Source organism: Ptychodera flava, chromosome 20 (assembly GCF_041260155.1).
Source record: "Ptychodera flava strain L36383 chromosome 20, AS_Pfla_20210202, whole genome shotgun sequence".
In the NCBI taxonomy this organism is placed as follows: domain Eukaryota; kingdom Metazoa; phylum Hemichordata; class Enteropneusta; family Ptychoderidae; genus Ptychodera; species Ptychodera flava.
This window is the reverse complement of record NC_091947.1, coordinates 26,041,220-26,064,989: the sequence shown is the minus strand read 5'-3', so window position 1 is coordinate 26,064,989 and position 23,770 is coordinate 26,041,220. Positions and strand designations below refer to the sequence as shown.

At 37.6% G+C, this 23,770-nt stretch overlaps 1 protein-coding gene across 1 annotated transcript; it reads left to right on the top strand.

The window, feature by feature from the left end:
• Nucleotides 1-108: 108 nt before the first annotated feature.
• LOC139120428 (sideroflexin-1-like) lies at nucleotides 109-23,770 on the top strand. The gene is made up of 9 exons (XM_070684829.1): nucleotides 109-280; nucleotides 7,513-7,716; nucleotides 8,278-8,448; nucleotides 17,313-17,411; nucleotides 18,172-18,247; nucleotides 18,883-19,096; nucleotides 19,450-19,549; nucleotides 20,267-20,314; nucleotides 20,892-23,770. Exons 2-9 carry the CDS (start codon nucleotides 7,520-7,522, stop codon nucleotides 20,986-20,988), a joined length of 1,002 nt encoding a protein of 333 aa, XP_070540930.1. The 5' UTR covers nucleotides 109-280; nucleotides 7,513-7,519; the 3' UTR covers nucleotides 20,989-23,770.

Genomic DNA, 23,770 nt, shown 5'->3' with positions numbered 1-23,770 from the left:
AATGCTTCTGACGAAAAAAGGTGGGAGGTATAATTAATCATCGACATTTAATACATTTGATGAATTATGTCCTAAAACTAGAACGATAATTAACTATTGGGACACAACAATGCCGCTTTGGTACAATACGAAATCCGAATGTGAATTCGAAACTGTGCGCGGCTCCCAAGTTTGCTTGTTCGTAGTTGTTTATGAGTTTCAACTTTGTGTGCTGAATGCAGGCACACCACAGTCGATAGTCATCGACCTTACAGATTTTCGTCGAGAACCTATCGTGCAGGTAAGTTTGATATATGATCGTCAACATTGTGGGTACAACACTAATGGTTTTTCTGTCAGTATGCACAAGATTTCAGCAGACCAAACGCAACCGTAAACCAGACTGAACCGGTGTTACCCGTTATGACCTTGTATTTACAAGGTAAAGTATATCAGTCATGCTCACAGCGTCGCACTTTCAAATGGTTTCCACTTTCATTGCCACGTCAGTCGAACCAAGACAGTGCCTGCTTCTGTTTTCCATTAGCAACATAATTCTTTATAATTAATGCACTTTCTTGTCTGATTGGCGCCGGTTGCTATTCTTGTCCGGGATGGGGTTTGAATCTAATCTGTTATTGAAGTCTTTGGCAGATAGAATCCGGCCCCATTATCAAAAGTATGACCTAGATAAGCCACCATTCTGTATGCTACTACCTCCATGGCAATAGTATTACAATCTCCAAACTGAAACTGCAGGGAAGAGATAATGACACAGTACATGGAAACAACACAAAATTTTGTTGTTTCTTGTAGCGCTCCAGAAAACTCAGTTCAAGAAGAACCAAGTACCCTTGGTTCATTAAAAAAAAAGATAGTATTTCTTAAGAACACAAATGTCCCTCCTCATCGAAAGTACTGTGCTAAAGCATAGACAGTGGGGGGGGGGGGGGCTGTGCATTTAATCTCGGATTGAAATGTATGCTTTCTGCATACTTGGCATTTAATTGCTGAATTTTAATTAAAAGGTAAATGTCGTATTTTTCAATGATATTGAATTTACAATTTTTGTCACCAGATCTTTCTCGAACTGCTAAGTGCATTGTAAAGAAAGTTACATTTTGATAGCTTTAATATGCACATGAAAAATATGAAACAAAATTAATAAGACAGTCCAGTAGCTTAGAGGGTTTATCAGTTTTGAAACAAACATAGATATAAGACGTGACAAATCACATATACGTATGATCTCATTTGCTTGTTTAATTATTTGGTTTTTTTTAATTATACAAGGTCTTAAATATACACCATTAATTAATATAACACGGCAGCCTGAAAATTAGACTTAAAGCAAATGTAAGGAAAAGGTCAGGCCCTGTTCATATACCGACATGTGATTATGTATGTATACACATATTGTACTACCTGAACTTTGCAAATAAAGTGGTACAAGAATACTGTTCCCTATTAAATGAGCTGATAAAATCATGACCTATCTAGATTGATATACAATGTATTTGGTTAGGGGACTTGTTCTGTCAACGTACTGTACATGTATATTCACTTAAAGAACAATGTATGTGTTTTAACATCAAAGCTTCGTATAGTGGTGAATTTTGTGTCCAGAAAGAGTTCGACGACAAGTTACTTTCTAGTTTATTTCCTATGCAAGAGAAATGAAATCCTAAAGTAGTCAGCCATGGTGTTAACATATGAGACAATTTGGTATAAATTCATGCATGTTTGTTGAAAGCCAGCCATTCATACTCTCAGACCCTAAGATAGATTTAGGTGAGCCCTGAGTGCATGCCAGCCAAGTCAGTTACCATACATTTTCTTGTAATCGTATTAACCTTTTTGATAAAGTTTGTATAGTGACCCATCATGGGTCAAAGGTTCCATTCAATCCATTGAGAAATCTGATATCAAGATAACATCTTTGCAGATAAATTCAGTTAGTACAAACTCTAATGCAACAGTTAATTCTTAAACTTGTGCAAACACAACACACAGATTGCAAAAATATATTGACATAGTAGTTCATACAATAACTGTTAAGAAACCTTTTCCAAGTGGATTAGCTGTAGCTCTGTGTATACCTCTGGCAGTATCAGAGATCTTGTGACAAAATGTACAAGTGTATGCCAACAGTTCAACTTTCTCCCAATTTCTGCAGAAAAAACTATGAAATCCATTTATTTCAGTGGTCAGTGGTTGTTCCCTATCTTGTCCCCATCCTCTCGAGTGGACACCAAACACAGCATGTGTGTATGCTTGTGACACCTACCTATCTGAATAAGAAAAATGAACACAAAGTGTTCTCATCATACTTGTTAACAATTAGCCAGCAGCCTGTATGTACCGGTACATAGGCTGTATGATTTCCAACACTGACATATTTCCTGATTGATTGTCTTCAGAAGTTTTGTGCTCAAATTTTTTCCCACTGTTTATGCCAACTTTGGTGAGCATATTTTATCAATTACACGGCATATTTTGATATCAGTTGGCACTGTATATGTTCCAAAAGTTATGATATCTCTCAAGCAAACATACGAATGTTCATGTGTAGTACACTAGTACAAAGTCAATAGTTTGTTACATAAACTGACACTCTGAAAGTCAGAACATTCATGTGTATATATAACGTATGTACGTGTATATATAAGTTATGTATGCTTTGCTGTTAATTCATTAATATTAATATGAAACAGAATTTTCACGCCTGTAAAGACTGGACAATGCAGTGTTCTGCTGCCTTTATCACATTTACTTGTGACAAGAATTGATGTTTATGTAAGTTTTATTATAGATCCGGTATCAATTATTGTAGATCTTTTATTTTCTGCACTTTACACATGCCAGGTACTGTAGTTGCCAACTTGAAGAATAGAAAGTATAATACAGTGTGTGAATGGGCTTGTACTAGATATTGATGAATATGAAATAATCAATACAAATTTAAGAAATTATAGAAACCTAGTACATCCATCTTTTCATTTAATGTCATTTGTTATCTTTATTCTGTAACCAAAAGACATGTCCCAGACCTATACTGGTGCAGTTTAAAAAGAAAATAAATGAGGAAAACTGTAAATTCATTTTCTTAATATTCTAAAAACTGATTAAAGAAAACAAGTTATCATAAGATGAATTATAACGCTCAAGGAGAAAGGAAGGAGAAAAAATATGAAAGGAAGTCATGTGACTCAGGTCATCTGACCTCATTTCTAGAGCAACCCATGTCTCATTGTATCTCATCACACGATAGAGCTCTGAGATAAGTCTTTAAAATATGGCATATTGATTGAGCTAGTATTTGTTGTTGGTCATTCATTAGATTTTGCTGTTTTGTGGAAGATGATATATTTTTGATGTGTACAATGTGATTAGAGGCATTTAGCGTTTTTGTGCAATAAATGAGTAACCTACAGAGGGCTGACTTGATTAAAATTGTGGTAATAATTAATATCACTGCTTTCTTCAACCGAGAGAGTAGTACAGTGCACAAATCATGCAGATTTTTTTGGCCATTTTCTGAGTTTTGAAGGAACCAAGAAAAATTTTAATATGCCTGAAATAAAAACACTACAAGTAAATCTGTAACTGAAAGGGTACAAACCTTCAGTGGTTGATGGGACTGATAAAATAACTATTCTTTGTGGTTCCTGTACTAGTTTAATATCGATGTCATTATCACAAAATTCAGAAAATGACAATATCAGAAAATTATATGTATGGAAAACAAAACTTGCAAATTGCTGTAGTACACATGCAACTAATGGGAAACCCTTTGCATGTGATAATTGCTCTACATTTTGCAGTGTAATGTTAGTAACATCACTGAATCCAATAATACATGTGATTGCATCATCCAAACAACTGTCACAGTCTGGTATTCATACAAGGTGGAAAAAAATGCAAATTCATATCCACTCTGCTCATGTATGGGATAGAAGACTTACTGGGTTTCTTGCACATGTTGGCATACTAATTATCAAATAACACAAACAATAATGTTTTATATTATTTATAAAAGAAATCATGCATTTCATGTGAGTCTGAAATGAAAAATACTGCATCAGTTTGTTGTGAAGATAGCACACATTATAGTTTCCCATCTATTTGTAGGTTTTTCCAGATTGACACTTTTGTGCTAGGGAATTACCCTAATCTCAAACCCACTATGCATTTGAACATTTATCTACTCAGTTACTCCAACCTCTCAAAAGTATGTTGTATGTATCTGTATTACTACAGCACAGCTTTACAAAACTACTGTAAGCTGATTTTGAAAATTTGAGTTGAACCATAGACCCTCGAGAAACCATAACTTAATTATTACCATACTTTTGTCAGTGTGGATCAAATACCAGATATTTTGATGTTCTTGTAAGCATCATGGGAAGTTTAGCCTAAAAGGAAATATTAGTGCTGTATTTATGTGTTTCTTAATTAATGTGAGCAGCGTAATGGACCATTTAGGAAGTATTTCTGAAGGTGTCAAATGTGATCTTTTAGAGATCTGAATATATTCAAAATTTATACAATATTAATTAAGCTGTCATTTACATGTATATGTAATGACGTTAATATCATGTAACTCAGGATTACTATTTGCTCTTAAATATATTCTGAAAAGAACAGATATCTGAAAAAGATAAGAATCATACCAATAGCTTTGCCTTATACAACCCTTCTATAGTACATGTATATGAACAAAGCAGGCAGCTTAATTTGCATCTTGAATTCAGTGCATGTAGCTGACTGCATCTAGAATTCAGTTTGTTCGGTGATTTGACAAAGGTCAGGTGTTAATATTTTTCAAATGTGATACTTTCATGTTAGTCATAATAAAACGGTTGCTCTAGAAATAAATATCAGAAAGCAGTTACGGTGTTCAAAGATGGACAAGTGGTAATGACATGAAAATAGGACATCAGTAGAGGAATTACACTGGTTTCTGTGGAGTTTATTGAATAAAATAATGGTGACATCCTTCCCCTTGTGATCGAATTCAGAATCGATATTTTGGCTTTCTGGTTTCTGTACATCATTAAAATTCCATATGAGTTCTTGTATAGCTGTACCAGGGCATGTCCTTCACCACAGTAGTCTTATAATGTTTGGCCTGATTATTTTCTCAAATTTGAAATAAATCCAGAGTGAAGGTTTCGGTTTTTATGTAAACATTTACCTGTTCCTACCACCTAATCAGTGTTGAATCTAGAGCGGCCATCGCGGGATTGACGCGTTTCAGCAAAAAATCCCGCTCTGAAATCTACCCAGTGCGTCACTTTGGGCGCACTCACAAAGAGGGGAGGGGGGGGGGGGGGGGTCTGTAAATAGGTCAACGTGTGTTTCTTTCATTGTTAAACGTAACCACTTTGCGTGATGATTTGCTATATTTTGCTAGAATGTTACCAATGATTTCATTTATAAATACTTTAGCAGCACACGTCCGTTTTGAAATGACATTCGCGTTTGTTACATTGTCAATAAAACTTGTTTGTGAATGTACTGACTGACAGCCGTGACGAGAAAAAAAATTCACGTACGGGAGTAATTTCAAACTAACTCTCACACAGAAAGGTTTTTGAAAAATGTAGCCAACACACCTATTCCATTCAAAAAGGAAAAACATGTTCTTGATCAAGCGGAAATCAAACTAAATTCCAAAATTTTCTGAAACATTTCATGTGTCCACATGGATCGAGATACTAGACGTAGCTTGATGGTGCATGTTGTTTGTCAAAGTCGTTATGCCACGGTCACGCATGGCTTGCCAAGAAATTCGATCTAGCGAGAACAACAGTGAATATCTATTCAGATCTTATACCAGACGGGTCATATGTCAAGTTCTTCAGTAAGAATGCATTTACTAATACTTGCACGGCTTGCATTGTCAGAGTCGGGACGCTGTGCTGTGTTTGTTTTGCCTGCAGCACATGCATGGTGTCGGCCATTTTCCAAACTTGCTTAGGACAAAGCGTCATCACTCTAGACTCCCTAGGTTACCCTTTTATGTCTATGGGAACTTACTGCTGCAGAGATCGAGACTACTTAGTCATTAAAAAAGTCCTGCTCTATCAATGAGAGCTGTGAAATGACAAATGAACTTACTTTTCTCACTGTGGGGAAATTGTCAATTGTATTTTTGCATAATACTGAAAGAATTATCTCTTGAGACTAACAGAATGTGCTGCATCTTTTCTATGAATGTGAGTGAATTTGTGATACTTTATTCAAAACAATTATATTCTTGAATAGATGTACAAAGACTTCATAGACTTATTTTAAATAAATGCTAATTTAATATGCAGATTAATATGCAAATTTGCTGCCAAAAAATTGTCCCCCAAAATTTAAGGCAGTGGGCCCAAATGTCCCCCAATCCTAAGATCCTAGATTCAACACTGCACCTTGTCCTATTTTCTGTACATGTCTTTGTGTAATTAAAAAGAAATGATCAAGAAAATATCTGTTTCATGATGCCAAAGAGGCATGCACTTTCAATTCATACAAATCTCATGGATGTTTAAATTAAAATAGCATTTTCTGACATGCTTTGTTGTGCTTGAGCTGGTCAAAACCATGCAGCAGATTTAATAATTATGTATGATACACACTTTAATTAAAAAAGAACTTGTGGGGATGGTTTGAAGGTTACTGTGCTGACATAAGGTATAATATTTTACTTTAGAATTTTGACATTGGAGAAATTTCAGACTTGAAGTTGCAGGGGATGCAGGTAGTATAGAAAAGATTAATTTCAAATACAATTTAAAAAAACAAACTTTCCTCCAGTGAATCATATTATTATCAGTCACAAAATTTTCCAACAAAATTATTGCGAAGTTGTAATGGGAATATTTCTCGGGTTAATATTGCTGTATCGTCACTTCTACACAGCTTCTAATAGACAGAATTGTTTTGGGATAGGTTTATTTAGCTCGGGTACTGTCCATTGATTTCCTTTAACTTTGGTCCTGATGTCAGAGAAAATAATTGGTCTTCACAGTAATGTACTGCCATCTTGATGGGCATTAATAAACTGATACAAAATGTAAGCACATACATATACAACTAGGTGTAAATGTACAGTACATGTTCATGTTGTCTCTGCATTCTCACCCATGGCATAAGTGTTGCTACAGTTATTATCAACAGCAGTTGCATAGTGCTGACAAGGGATGAGTGACAGCATGTACCTAACCAAGTGATTCGTTAAACTACATGATTGTGCATGTATATCACTCACAAATTTGTCAATTCTGGGACAATCTTGACGGGGATACTGAGCATGCTAGCTAGCAGGGTACACTTACCAATGCCAGACATCTGGTACGTGTACCTCCATTTTAATATTACTGGTGGTTCAGGATCATGATCCAACATAATATTGGAAATAATGTCTCACAGACTTTGCCATGTTTTACTTTTAATTGATATGATCATTGTATCAGGTTTGATGCCATAAATTATTACATCATATGAGTGTCAATATTTAATTCCCTATTCATATCTATGCAGATACACCATGTCTGTAGCAGAACAGCAGCAGCCAGCGGATGACTTTGTACCTTCCCAAATCAAAGTGAATATCAATGAACCTCGGTGGGACCAAAGCACCTACGTTGGAAGGGCCAAACACTTCTTCACCGTCACCAATCCCCTCAACGTGTTGCTTAGCAACAGTCAGCTTGAAGAAGCCAAGAAAATTGTGACACTTTACAAGTAAGTTCAAATGTTTCTTTACATGTTCTGTCATATCTTGACAAACACTTTGCAAAGATATTTCATACGATGTTGGAACTTGTTTTTGAGTATATCAGGTGCACACTGACCCATACATTATAGGTGTAATTGTACGAAGATTATACACACTAGAACAGGCTTTCAAGTCAGTTTGACCTAATAATGTGACGTAAAATGAATGGACGATGGACACTTTTAGGTCAGAATATTTTGTGTAGGCAGGGAAAGGCATTCCTGAGACCCTCAGTGGATTTGGCAACTCACAAATGCAGTATCATATCCTCCTGAGTTAGGTAATAAATCAAAGTAGAAAGTTGATAAAGTAAATTCCAACTGGAACCTTTATACTCCAAAGTTTTGCAGGTTTTCTTCCCCAGTTTTTACCGTTTTGAAGTGAAATAAAAAAGACATCCAGCCATTTGCACCGTTGTAGAGTTCTTCTGTTTTTCATATACCGGTAAGCCTTTCTAAAACTCAACTTGGTGATGGTAAATTGGTTAAACTGAATGCTTCATGTATTCTCTGTGTGTTTGTAACCAGGGATGGGAAGTTACCGTCAAGTGTGACTGAAGATGAGCTGTGGAAGGCCAAGTATCGATACGACTCAGCGTTCCATCCAGACACCAATGAAAAGACAGTACTGATAGGAAGAATGTCAGCTCAGGTTCCGATGAATATGACCATCACTGGTTGCATGATGACCTGGTACAAGTATGTACATGTACTTCCATTGTTTCTATAAATCAACTGATTTTTGTCAGCTGAAGTCAGTTCTTTTTGGAGTCATGATTACTACTACATAGTAAAATCTTTTCCCGTGCACAATTGTAATCTTGTTTCTTATTTTGCCCCGTTCTCGCGCTATAGGTCGAAGAACGGCGTGATTTTGGGCTCCAGGTTCTCTACGATTTCAGGAATATGATGGTATACAAATTGTGTCATAAAATCCCGAAATTTGACTAAAAATGCGATTCTTTAAACTCCCGTTTCAGTCTCGCGAGAGAGTTGAAAGTTTATTTATTCCGATCAGTCGTCGGCACCCCCGTTGGAGGTTCTGGTGGTAAATGGTTAATTAAAGCGATTTTGAGAAAGAAAATTGAAGTCGGTAAACCCTAATTTGTATGTCATTAAATTTAGAATATTTTCATGCGCTAATTTCTTCGATTTTCGGCAGAAATTGCTCTTTTTCTGTATTTTTTACTCGGTCGGTCGAGCGTGAGTGACGCTCTTCCATTTACTGCCTGACACCATTTTCGAACGCCATTATACGTGACCCCCGTGGCTTACCCTATGCAGTTCTGTGCTTTTATGGTGCAGAAGGAAAACAAATAAATGGCTTAGAATTGGCACATCTTGATTGATTTAACCTCTAAGGTATATTTCAAATTGTATGTTTATCAATATTTCGCAGTTTGAATGAAGAATTACCTGCGCCTAACGACGGAAAGTATAAAACTCGACATGTTACGAGTGTATCGGTGTGCGCCCCCCTGGCGTGGTATTACCATAGGAGTCATCGAACTCTCAACAGAGTTTACGCGCGGAAATGTATAAAATTTGCAGACGGACAAGCGTGGAAGTTTTCGTATTCTGCGCGCCAAACATCACAAGTTTACTGACCCGGTGACCTGCTGAGGTCAGGTGTTCAGCGGGGCAGCGGAGCTACGGCCGCGGTGGGCGGGATACATACGCAGTTCTGCCGTCGCGTGTCGGCTTTCATACGACTACTGAAGTTTTAAAATTCTGACACAAAATGTATTATTATGCAATGACGATTATATCTTTGCATTTTTCACAAATATTTTCTAACTCTTGCTGACTGGTCATGTACAGTACGCGTGAACATTATCGTGTTCCGTGTAAGTGAACTGATATCGATCATAGGTGCAGGTACCTAGCCTAGGTGGTGCGTAGAGCGTCACGGTTGCTTGGATAGTCGATCGAAAGTTTGAGGCCGAAGGCCGAACCTCAGTACTGCTTTACACCAGTCAGTCCGGTCCCGAGGTTCGGCCTCAAACTTTGATCAACAACTTGAAGCAACGCTGCACCCATGCGTACCGGTGGTCCCGATACCATTTGATGGACAACTTTTTTTGTCAATGAAATGAGTCGTGAGAATGGTCGGCCGATATCGTTTTTTGTAGTTTTTGATATACTGTTATGTAGGTCATTTCCCCCCACACTCATCATGACCTGAGTTCAATTAGTCTAGAACATTCTCAAGGTCACTGCCCTGATGACCTCACAACCTTGAATTCAATTAGTCATGTTTGGAATGTTCTGGAAAGTTGATTAGTTGTGTAAGGGAGATAATTTTAGAACAGTAATTAGCATGTCAATAAAAGTTCTAGATTGTTCTTATATGCCTTTATAAAAAGGGACGTGCACAGCTTCCAGTCAGACTTTTGGATCGTGTCTCTTGTGTGTTACTAAACTCCAGCAGTAGTCATTCTCAAGACTTTTCAAGACCTTCACTGTCAACGCTGGATTTATACTGTGGACTTTGTGCAGCTTCAAGCCTGCAAGCCAAAGGACTGTTCATTCATCCGACTGACTGTTACAACTCTGAGACTGGAGCTTTGCCGTCCCAGCTGAGATAAGTAGTCTGTACACTTTTAAAGCTTGTACTCTGTCCCTGACTTAGCAATTAGTTTGTTTTCGTAATAAATTTTGTTTAAACGTAAACTGCTGAGTTCACCCTTTTGTTCGTTTTTCTCTGCACGTAACAAATTGGGGGCTCGTCCGGGAGACGAATATTTTGAGCCGTTTGACAACATTTTGCCTACCTTTTCAAAACTACTGTATACTGTGAACTCAGCGAAATTCAATCATGGCGGAATTCAAGCCAGACGAATTTATGGATGACCTTGATCAGGACACATTTAATTCCCTCAGAAAAGACAACCTCATAGCACTGGCCAATTTCCTTAAAGTAGATGTCAAAAGATCTATGCGCAAGCGAGAAATACAGTTCAAGATTGCAAAACATTTAGTTAATTCTGGCCATTTTGAGGAGTCTGCCTTAAAAGATTATGAGCCTGAGTCTTCCTTCGAACTCAAAAAATGAATTAGAAATACAGGCAGATTTCGAGCTAAAAAAATTGGCATTAGAAAAAGAAAAAGAATTACAAATGAAAGAAAAAGAATTACAAATGGAAAAGGAGAGACAGGCATTAGAAAAAGAAAAAATACAAATGCAGTTAGAATGGAAGAAAGACAGAAAGAGAGGGAATTGGAAATGAAAGAAAAAGAATTGCAAATGGAAGAAAGACAAAGGGAGAAAGAAAGAGAGGAAAAAGAAAAGGAAAGAGAATTAGCAGAACACCGACTGCAGTTAGAAATAAAACGTTTAGAGCTTGGACAGTCAGGAAAATTCTTCCCTTCAGACAAGTTTGACATCACTAAGCATTTCAGGTTAGTTCCCCCTTTCCAAGAAAAGGATGTTGATAAATATTTCCTTCATTTTGAGAAAATTGCTCAGAGTCTGAATTGGCCTAAGGAGTCCTGGTCTATGCTTTTGCAGAGTGCTTTGGTGGGTAAAGCCAGAGAAATTTACATTCAGTTGTCAGTAGAGCAGGCTTCAAATTATGATTCTGTGAAGGAATTAATTCTCAAGGGCTATGAATTGGTGCCTGAAGCTTACCGTCAGAAATTTAGGGATTGTGAGAAGGTGAAAGATCAAACTTATGTTGAATTTGCTCGAACAAAAGAACAACTGTTTGATCGTTGGTGTTCTTCTGAAAAGGTCAGTCAGAATTATGACAAATTACGACAGCTTGTTTTGATTGAGAATTTAAAAGGTGCATTCGGAGTGACATCAAGACATTTATCAATGAACAAAAGGCAGATACATTGAGGTTGCTGCACGTTTGGCCGATGATTATTCATTGACCCACAAATCTTCATTTCTCAGCAAACCATCCCAGTCCTTTTCATACAGAAACAATGCAGGTAAATTTAACTCCTCCTTTTCATCCAAGAATTTTTCAAAGGAGAGTAGAAAATCAAATGACAACAGTTCACAGAGTTCAAGTAACACTCCCACATCATCAGATCCCAAGTCTCAATCTCCTTCTGACAAACAGTTCGGTACACTTTCTTGTAATTATTGTAAGAAAGACGGCCATTTAATGTCAGAGTTGTTTCAAATTGAAAAGAAAACGTGAAGGTCAAAGTGTCAAAGTGGATCTAAGCCCACCGGCTTTATTTCTTCATCAACTCAATTAGAGTCTAATAATGTGTGAACACATTTTCTGAGGTTAAACCCCTCTTATCCCCAATTAATGAGGTCAAGGTCAATTCTTCTCAAGATAGCATTATGGGTATTTTCGAACCATTTATTCATGATGGTTTTATATCACTTTCTAGTGATTTCTCTTCCGCTACCCCTGTCAAAATTTTAAGAGATACCGGGGCTTCCCAGTCTCTTTGTTGGCAGATACCCTGCCGTTTTCTGAAAAGTCATTTTCAGGTTCTAAAGTTCTTATTAAGGGGGTAGATTGTAATGACTACATTCCTGTTCCTCTCCATAATGTCTATTTGTCTTCGGACTTTGTTTCTGGACCTGTGACTTTAGGTATTAGGCCTTTTTTGCCTTTTGAAGGGATTCACCTTCTTCTTGGAAACGACCTTGCTGGGGACAAGGTCATTACTAATCCACTTGTGACTGATAATCCTAGTTTAGATCAGGATCCAGAGCCAATTGAACAAGAGATACCCGATTTATTCCTTCATGTGCCATTACTCGAGCCATGTCAAAGAAAACTTCCGAGAATCAAAATACTCTCAAAAATAATGTCACAGATGTTGACTTAAATGACACCTTTCTCAGTCAGGTGTTTGACACGGATCATTCCGTTATCCCTCGTGGATTTGAAACTTCCAGTAAAACTTCTGCTGACCAAAGTCAGACATTTTCTAGATCAAATCTCATTGCAGAACAACACAAAGACTCAGATATTTTGTCTTTGTTTGACAGGGTAGATGATGAAGGTAAAACTTCAGATAGCTCTGTTTCCTATTATACAAATCTGGTATTCTCATGCGTAATGGAGACCTCCAGATGTTTTGGTTGATGACGATTGGGCTATAAAACATCAAATTGTGTTCCAAAGCCCTATCGTGCTGAAATATTGCGCCTGGCCCATGAAACGCCTGGGCTGGTCACTTAGGAGTCAGGAAAACTTATCATAAAATTCTCAGTCACTTTTATTGGCCTAATCTCAGGCAGGATGTAGCACATTTCTGTAAAACTTGTCACACATGTCAAATGGTAGGAAAGCCGAATCAGACCATTCCAAAGGCCCCTTTACAGCCAATTCCTGCATTTCAAGAACCATTTAGTAGGATACTAATAGACTGTGTTTGGGCCCCTACCAAAAACAAGATCAGGAAATGAGTACATGTGACAATTATGTGTACATCAACCGGTTCCCAGAAGCCATACCACTGAGAAACATAAAGACAAAGACTATAGTGAGAGCTTTAGTCAAATTTTTCACTTTATTTGGCCTCCCTAAATGTGTCCAGTCCGATCAAGGCTCCAACTTTATGTCTGGTATTTTTCAACAAGTAATGGATCAGCTAGGCATTAAACAGTATAGGTCATCCGCCTATCATCCAGAAAGTCAGGGTGCTCTTGAGCGATTTCATCAAACTTTGAAAAACATGATTAGGACCTACTGTTTTGACACAGAGAAGCAGTGGGATGAAGGAATTCATTTTCTGCTCTTTGCTGTTAGAGAGTCAATTCAAGAGTCTCTTGGTTTTAGCCCATTTGAGCTTGTATTTGGACATACAGTCCGTGGCCCACTTAAGCTCGTTAAAGAGAAATTCCTATCAGACGATGATGATTGTCTGAATATTTGCAATATGTGTCAGATTTTCGTACAAAACTCTCTAAAGCATGTGAATTAGCCAGAGAAAATCTTGAGTCATCTCAGCAGTCAATGAAAACCAAATACGATAAAAACACCTCAAAACGGAAGTTTGAACCAGGTCAAAAAGTTCTTGTTCTACTTCCAATTCCTGGCAAACCACTCCATGCTCGTTACTTTGGGCCATACCTAATTGATAAGAAATTGAGTGATTTAAATTACATCATAATAACACCTGACAGGCGAAAACAAAAACAGCTATGTCACATAAATATGCTTAAGCCATATTTGTGATAGGGATAATCCTACTATAACTCAGCCTGTCAGTGCAGTCAGTTCAAACCATTATGAAGATAGTGATACTGAAACTGACTTGAGTGAAAATACTCTAAACTCAAAGCTGGGCTCGGTCAAGCTTCAGAACTCAGAAATCCTGGAGAAGCTGGAGTCTACAAAGTTGGCACACCTCCAGCCAGAACAACAACAACAGGTGAAAGAACTGCTCCACGAATATAAACACCTGTTTCAAGATGTTCCAACGAGGACAAACGTCATCTATCACGACGTTGATGTTGGGGACAGTAAGCCTGTAAAACAACATCCATACAGACTGAATCCAACAAAAGCAAAATATCTCCAGGAAGAAGTCAAATACCTGCTGGACAATGACTTTATTGAACCCAGTAAAAGTAACTGGAGTTCGCCGTGTATACTTGTTCCCAAATCAGATCACAGTTATCGTATGTGCACGGACTTTAGGAAGGTCAACACTTTAACAAAGACAGACACTTTCCCAATCCCGAGGATTGATGACTGCATCGACCGAGTGGGAAAAGCCAAGTATGTGACGAAATTTGACCTACTGAAGGGATTTTGGCAAGTCCCTCTGACGGATCGTGCTCGTGAAATATCCGCCTTTGTTACACCAGACGGATTGTTCCAGTACAAGGTGATGCCATTCGGAATGAAGAACTCTCCGGCAACGTTCCAACGGATGATCAACGACGTCATATCCGGGCTAGACGGTGTGCAGCTTACGTTGACGACGTCGTCCTGTATAGTGACACCTGGGAGGAACACATCAAGCTCATGCGGAAGTTCTTTGAGAGACTGAGTAAAGCAATGTTGACTGTCAACCTTGCCAAATCTGAGTTTGGTTGGGCGAGGGTGACTTACCTCGGACATACTGTAGGACAGGGTGAGGTAAAACCTGTTGATGCCAAAATCAGTGCCATTTCAAGTTTTCCCATACCAAACTGCAAACGACAACTGATGCGCTTTCTCGGTATGGCTGGTTACTACAGAAAATTCTGTCCAAATTTCTCCACAATTACTGAGCCTTTGACTAACTTACTTAAAAAGAAAGTAAAGTTTGTTTGGTCAGAGCAATGCAACAGGCATTTGATACACTTAAAGCCATACTGCAAAGTGCCCCAGTGTTGTCTGCACCAGATTTCACTTTGCCATTCAAATTAGCTGTAGATGCTAGTGATACGGCTGCTGGTGCTGTTTTATTGCAAGAGGATAGTCATGGTATAGATCATCCTGTTTGCTATTTTTCACGCAAATTTAACAAATCCCAGAGAAACTACTCTACAATTGAAAAAGAGTGTTTATCTTTGATATTAGCTTTACAGCATTTTGAAGTTTATGTTACTTCTTCAAATCAGCCAATAGTGGTTTATATTGATCACAACCCTCTTGTTTTCTGCAGAAATTTAAAGGCAAAAATCAGAGATTGCTAAGATGGAGTTTAATGTTACAGGAGTTTAATCTTGACATTAGACATATCAAAGGCAGAGACAATTTAATTGCAGACTGTCTCTCTCGTATTTAGAGTTTATTGTTGTTCACTTTCAAGAAATTTTACTTTAGAGTAAAACAAAATTTGAGTACTTAAATCCTTTTCAAGATTACATTTGTAAAAGAAAGATTTTTCTTTGAAAAATTTCTTTTTTTGAAGAGGGGGTGTGTTATGTAGGTCATTTCCCCCACACTCATCATGACCTGAGTTCAATTAGTCTAGAACATTCTCAAGGTCACTGCCCTGATGACCTCACAACCTTGAATTCAATTAGTCATGTTTGGAATGTTCTGGAAAGTTGATTAGTTGTGTAAGGGAGATAATTTTAGAACAGTAATTAGCATGTCAATAAAAGTTCTAGATTGTTCTTATATGCTTTATAAAAGGGACGTGCACAGCTTCCAGTCAGACTTTTGGGATCGTGTCTCTTGTGTGTTACTAAACTCCAGCAGTAGTCATTCTCAAGACTTTTCAAGACCTTCACTGTCAACGCTGGATTTATACTGTGGACTTTGTGCAGCTTCAAGCCTGCAAGCCAAAGGACTGTTCATTCATCCGACTGACTGTTACAACTCTGAGACTGGAGCTTTGCCGTCCCAGCTGAGATAAGTAGTCTGTACACTTTTAAAGCTTGTACTCTGTCCCTGACTTAGCAATTAGTTTTGTTTTCGTAATAATTTTGTTTAAACGTAAACTGCTGAGTTCACCCTTTTGTTCGTTTTCTCTGCCGTAACAATACAATCTATCAAACTTGCTTCCTGATTTTGTTCACACACTGTGCTGTATCATAAAGCATTACATTGTACCATGGCCATGTTTGTTTGTCCCCACTGGAGGTGAAGGAAGTCAGCATAGACCACTGGCCCATAGTCGTCAGAGGTGCTCGCAGCGCCGTGTTGCCTGCTAAAAGTCGATCGACGGCTGAGAGTGTGAGGCTAGGCTGGAGGCCGGGTGATCGTACTCAAACATCCCCGGCTCTCGCTTTGTTCAAAGTTGCGACTTGGCATCAATGAATGACTTTCCTTCAGGATGTCTATAAAATAAATCCAAACTATTATTGGATGATATTTTAAAAGTAAAGCCCTCCCATATCCCTCGGGTTGATTGTCTTCTCTAAAACTGCGCCATGATTGGCCCTTTAATATTGTCATCAATTTTATACCACGTGGGGGGGGGGGGGGGGGGGCGGGGGGGGGGGGGGGAGTTCATCAAAACAAGTCACAAATTGCAACTTTCGTCTCACAAGATTGTCAATCAAACAGTGTGGCGTCCCATAACGTTTTGTCGCCGCACTCCAAAAAGAATCACTTAGCGAGCAGACAACGAACATCTAACACCCTGTTTTGTATTTTTCGGACAATTAAATAATTAAAGATCACCATAGAAGGGATTGAGATCATTTTGAAATCCCCAACTTTTGCTGTATATCAAAAACAAAATAACTGTAAGAAAAAGCTTATCATGTCATTGTCTCTAATCAAATTCTGTAAAACATTTTTCCCTATATGATTTTTTTGTGAATATGCAACTTTGTAGTCGAGGCAACCGCTTGCAATGTTAATGTGGGTCAAAGATCAAGCCGACAAAAACAGGAAAACGTGAAAATTGCTGAATCTGATGTGAATACTTCAATAGAAGTGCCTTGCGGTGGGGTGGGTGTGCTCTAACATATCCACTTCTCAATCATTTTGGTAGCGCATAAAGCTCATAAACAATATAATCAGGAACTATTTCATTCAGCAGGGTTCTGCGAAGCATCTTGTTTCAAAAAAATACTTCTGCTGATTTTCAAATTTCAACAAGATTTTTCTCATGATCTTTCGATAAGCTCATTTTGCCAGTGTTAAAGCTCACTCAACATTTAGTTATTTTACCCTGGCTTGTTTTGTTTACAGAACAACACCAACAGTTATATTCTGGCAGTGGATCAACCAGTCTTTCAATGCTATCGTCAATTACTCCAACAGGAGTGGAGAGAGTCCAATACCCGTCAGGTGTGTGATGTGCTTTTGTCAATTAATTAGACCCTAGGATTCCACTTGGCCAATCAAGAATTAGTGTCCTGCATTAACTGCCAATCATGTTTCACCAGACATGCTTCTTTTTGAAATCTTTATGGATGACATAGTGTTATGGATCCTGTCTTTACAAAGCTTGTCCCATTCTCTGGTCAAGATTTTTTTTGGGACATTTTAAAATGAAACCCTTGACTCCCTTGAATGCTGGAAAGTTCCAGTGCCATAATGAATTACTACAGGTACACACTTTTAGTGCCAGAATTTTCTCAGATCCTATTCATACATGTATTCACAGTATTTTGGTACAGCAATTTTATATTGTAATGGTAGTCAAGAGGTAAAGTGTGTAAATCAAAATTTATTAAGATTTAAGGGATTACATCATGGTATTCAATTTATGCCCCCCCCCCCCCCCCTCCCCCCCCCATTTCCTTTTAACTTATTACTAGTGGAATACCAAAGGTAATTGATCACTTTGTCAGGTTACAAGGTCTTGGTGAAAAAATATGTTTTACATATGTTAAATTGAGTTATACTATACGTCAGTTCTGCTCAACCTAGGACAGCACATACGTAATGATGGCTTTTGATGCATTCATGTATGAGTTATCAAAAAGATTCTCAAAGTATTTCATTTCTAATGCTCTGAAATCTTGTACCTCTGTGATTGTTTCAACATAAATAATACATGTACAATTTATAACATTATCTGTAAAATGTTATCGTAATCTTTCAGTCAGCTGGTGAAATCATACATCCTAGCTACTGGTGGTGCTCTTGTAACAGCATTAGGACTGAACAGCTTAGTATCTGTAAGTACTGGTGTACAGTTTGACAAACATGCGTTTCACTGGGTTTACAGTTCCTGCCAGAGTATTTTCTGATGTTCCACATAATATCCATGTTGATTGTAATAAACCAGTATATGTGGCCATAAGCAATTTATGTCGGTTGAGAACGTGTAACTGAAGAATTTATGGGCTCACTTTGATTGAGCACTATTTTCTTTCTGTAGTTTTAGTAATTAATCTTGGGGTAAGCAAATACTGGTACACGATGGCATCCTTGGTAGGATGTTTTATGTACCGTACCGGTATGTTATCAAATTCATTTTGTTAGTGCCTCATCTTGACAGAGGCATTGGATTTGTTTTTTCAAACTCATTCTGATTCGGTAGGATTTGTGTGATAACAATGGAAAATCTCCATTTCCGATACATAATATTGTACCTGTGAGTACTGTATTAAACAACTTTTATGTTGTATTCATTAAAGATATGTGAAAATGATTTAACTCTTAAGTTATTTCATAGAGACACTTCAATTCTCTAACAAAATTCAAAACTCTGCAATCACTTTTGGAAAAGTATATGTATGGTGGCTGATATTTATTTCAGTACAGTAACTGTCATTGCTTTCTAACATTGTTTATACCTCTCCCCATCCAGAAAGCTCCTCCTCTGATTGGTCGATATGTTCCCTTCGCTGCTGTGGCAGCTGCCAACTGTGTCAATATACCCATGATGAGGATGAGGGAACTGGAATCGGGAATCACTGTGGTCGATGAAAATGGAAACAAACTGGGAGAATCGCAGAAGGCAGCTAAGAAAGCTATTTCAATGGTGGTTCTATCTAGAGTTAGCATGGCTGCGCCAGGCATGAGTAAGTTGAACATATTTTACCCATTATCTTTATTATTTTGCACTCGCCATGGAAATTGCATTCTAATATTAAAAATGTACATGTAGTGATGGTAATGGTTTCAGTTTTAACCTGTATTCAGGAAAATTTCTGGCTAATAATGGGATAGTGTACCACTCTTTGAGTCATGTACATGTATGAGCCAAGATGTCTTTATATTTTTATGATTTCACACAGGCTATACATTTTATGTCCTCCAATGGAAGAATATGTTGTGTTACTAAATAGGAGATATAATTCAAGAGATTCTTTGCTTCTAATCTTACTGTGTGTACTTTCAATCATTTAATCTTATTCTCTTGCCTCTTTGCCAGTGATTCCTCCACTTATTATGAATGTCCTTGAGAAGAAATCATTCTTGAAAAGGTTTCCCTATCTCAATGCCCCGATACAAGTAGGACTTGTAGGTTTATGGTAAGTCCAGCAACTTTTTTAACCTGTTCACCCCAATTGCCAGTGAACAGGTCCACACTCACCATAGATAACGATGGGATTTGGTCAAACTATGGTGATGAAAGAGTTTAATATTTGTCTTCTGAGGAATTTGTCCATGTGATTACAAAAGTTTTGCGTTTTTGACCTTTTATGACCCTGTACAAGAAAATTCAGTGTTCAGCCATTTCCTGGAAGAAAATGTTAAGAGCTAGATTTTCAGAGGTGTGATTTGTTTGTGCAGTAGTAAATGTGTAAGAAAGAATAGATTTGACGCATATGTCTTGATATTAAAATTGAAAACGTTTACACTTCTTTCGTTGTGTTGCATTTATGTAAGAGTGCATCTTTTTGTAGATCATTGCAGTTGAGCGGAAGAGAAGCTCATTTGCAATATCCTATTCTTTATTATTTCATCAGCAATTCAACAAGTATCTCAAGATTGTTCTGCCCCACGTATTTCCTGGCTTTCCAGCCTCATTGTCATGAAGAGCAAACTGTTACAGAGTCCATTTACTGAGTTTGTTCCGATGGAACAGTGGTTTTTGTCTTTCCAAAATGTTTTCCATCTGTGTTCACTTTTGACTCTCCAGACACCAACATGGATTTCACTTTTGCAGTAGTTTAATGAAGAGAAAGCTGCTGTGAGGGATTGTAGAATTCAAAAATATGCTGACTTGCCTCTTTCTTTCTTTTCAGTCTTGTGTTTGCAACTCCAATGTGCTGTGCAATCTTCCCACAAAAGAGGTGAGACTAGCTTTTAATGTGTTTACACACAGTCAATCAGAGTAACCTTGCTGTTTCAATGCAGGGTCAGTACCACTACCTGTGACTCACTGACTTATACTTACTTGTATACGCGAGACAAGCCAGTTCTCATTCCACTCCGTGCTTATGGTAGTAGCCTTTTATGATAACGGTCCATTTGAAGTCCAGATTGGTGTCAATGTAAGCATATAACATTGTCAAAACAAACGAAAAAGACATGAGGACTGTCATCAATTTGTTGGGTAATTTATGTCTGTATGATGTTGGAAATGAACATTTATGCTCCTTCAACCTATCATTGCTAATGAGTTTCCATATGTACCACCTCTCTGCACCTTTGTGATAGACTGTGCAATTGTGATGAATATTTCCTGTTTTCGACCACTTTTACAGCTCATTGATTAGTTATCAATATTAAAAAAGTCGTCAACATCAGCATCATTGCATCAGCTACCACAGACATATACACTTCAAAAATGTATACGAACTGATTCTCAATCACACAAATTGTCAAATGTTCGATTCATTTATGCCAAACTCTTTTATTCGTCTACAGTTCAATGGCAGTTAGTAAACTGGAACCAGCACTACAAGAGAGCATTAAGAAAACAAACCCCGATGTAACAACAGTATATTTCAACAAAGGACTCTGAAGTTGGCAATGACTGACAAAAGTGAAGAAAAAGTTCAAAATTATAATTTTTAATGTGAAGAAGGCATAGAAAAAAGTTCACAAATATAATTTTTAATGCGCAACACGGTGTAACTATTAATGGTGTATGTGGCTTTTTAGTTCCCATTACTAACCATGAGTGTTGTGCTCAGCGTAATTTTAGAAAAGGATAAATTTTCATGGTTTTTATCAGGGCGAGAATGTGATGAAAACATTTCCAGATATTGTGAAAAACTCATGATTTAAAGAAATCCCTTCATTGAAATTGTGTCAACAGTTTGGCATCTTGCCAAACTGAAAACCCAGAAATGTCAGTTTCAAGTGACTTCATGGTGTAGCACTGCAGTGATTATGTTTTATTTACACACCAAACTGTGTGAAATAAATTTTCAGAAAGTACCGGTATAGGGATGAAGTTTTTGCAAGCTCCTTCCAACATCATGTTATCTTGGCCTTGAACATAGCCCGGTACATGATATTTGGTATTCTGAATCATGGTTGTAGAGGGACCATGGTTGAATGTTATTCTGCTTTGTTGTGCTGTATTTTTGCATACTTACTTTGAACTTTGAACTTTGATACTTAGAATACTCATACACCATATTAGGTAAGAATATTGCCAGCTGTGGCGTTGACACCTTTGTGACATCCCAGTGTATTTGTTGATCTAGCGTCACTGTGTTAAAGTGCAGTCTGCCCTGAAGTCTTGGAAATTCTGGTATGGCATTTACAGTACTGCTTAGCCACACATACCCCATACGGAGTTTGCTGTTACAAAAAGAAACCAGTACTTCTGCCATAGAGGGCATCTTTTCATATCTTTATGGCTGCATTTCACTGCAACGACAGTAGGTCCTTGAGGTGGGATAGCAGTGATGGGGTGTTGCGATGGTGAATTGTTGTAGTCTCAGTCTCAGTGAGCTTTATACCCTCAACGAGCTAAGAAGTGTTCAGATAACTCAACCATTGTCCATCTGTGTAAAATGTGTGTTTTATCTCTAATGTGCATGTGTAGAAAAGCAAGCCCAATCGTGATATGCTTGTGCCAGTCTTAGGGTGTTTTTTGCAATAAATGAATAGAAATATACCCCTAGGATAATTATGAATTATAAAATGCTTTTTGTCATCCCAGTATTGTAGTCTTCCATGCTTCATACTTTCGTATGCTACAAATTGCATTTCTACCACTGTGACTGTATAATCTCGTATGATTTGAGGAAGTAGCAGAAGATGAAATCTGGCATTGATGCTTCTCAAAAGTGGTTATCAACGCACAAAATACCAACTGTCCAAGAATATTTACAAAGTCCTGTTGCAACTGTACAACTGAGTCATTTCGAAGAATATATCAGTACAGCATTAATGTGACAGTCCTCCATATTTGATTTTGTTTGAAGTGTGTACAGCACAAACTAAACTAAACAATGTTTTCCAAATATTATTTATCACCAGTCATCAGTACACTGCCCACTGTCTGAGTAAATTTTGAAGAGAGAGTTGTCTTGTGAAGATAAGGACGACATGTATACAATGTGGTTGTAATATTGAAATTGGTTGACTCCTGAGCCAATTTAACATGCCAAAACTCGAGAGAGATGAATTTACATATGACACTTACTTGATATCTGGATTGACACAGAGAGTTAAATTTTTTAAAACAATGAGGGGTCTATAGGAGAGAGGTCAATTTTACTTTGAAGCATACCGGTACATCGTATGCACAGTCTCGACTTGCTGAGTTACCATACAGTGTGTTATATTTGAAACCGATACTTCTATGCAATGAACAAGTGGCAAATCTAGGACTGGGAGATCACGCAAAGTTACTTTCTGTATTGCTGACCTTGACTCTGCAATTCTGATACCTGGTCCGAGATCCAGCGTTGATTCACAGATCAAATTGCAGCATTTCCAAATCAGCAAATGGTGCTATGTGTAATCTCAGTGTTTCTAGCATAATATCAGAGATCAAAAGATAATGAGCATCATTTTTGAGTATTCAATTTCAGATATACAGTCGTATGAAAGTTGCACACTCTGAAGGGGAGAAATTGTGATATGGCTACCAAACATTATTTAACCATTCTATATGCAAAATTGTGTGCTGTAACTGTCCTTTATCAATTACCAAATAACAGATACTTGTGTTTTAGGTACAAAGCAGTATAGCGGAAATAGCATTTCTCAAACTGCTAATTGTTGAGAAAAGTACAAAGACTTTTTCGCTGAATTTTTCATCGGAAAAGACTGCTGCAGTGTTGTAGACACACACCAAACTCAAAATCCTACCAAAGCAACATGAAAGCCTTCTCCGTAAACCTTTGCTACATCCTAATTTTGTTTGCAAAACACTCTTGATGTCTGGACCTGTTTGCATGTTCAAAAATGTAAAGCAGTCATACAGATCTGAAAAGGACTTGAAAGGCTGTAATGTTTTGCAAAGCTATTTAACGCAAAAACTGGAACAGGTGACAGTATACCTTTAAAGAGACCTGGTGTAAGTCAAACAGTAATAAATATCCCTTGCACATATAACACATGCGTGTGCTGCCGAATAATACCATACACTCTGAATATGGCTGTAAAAATTGATACATCCCATTAGTGCTTGAAGATCATTGTGTTAGGAGCATTAATCCTGTTTATACGTAACAAGTCTGTGTTTTAGAATGCAATAACTGACAATATATTTTTGGTGTGTGAAGACACTGACATGTGACAACTATCTGAAATAAACTATGTGTGTGATGGACAACCTTCAA

Bases quoted from the DNA above. Each gene is read 5' to 3' on its own strand.
- LOC139120428 (XM_070684829.1), top strand. From the start codon at position 7,520: ATGTCTGTAGCAGAACAGCAGCAGCCAGCGGATGACTTTGTACCTTCC. The intron at 8,449-17,312 runs GTATGTACATGT...TTTTGTTTACAG, and splicing joins TGCATGATGACCTGGTACAA to AACAACACCAACAGTTATAT. The intron at 19,550-20,266 runs GTAAGTCCAGCA...CTTTCTTTTCAG, and splicing joins GTAGGACTTGTAGGTTTATG to TCTTGTGTTTGCAACTCCAA.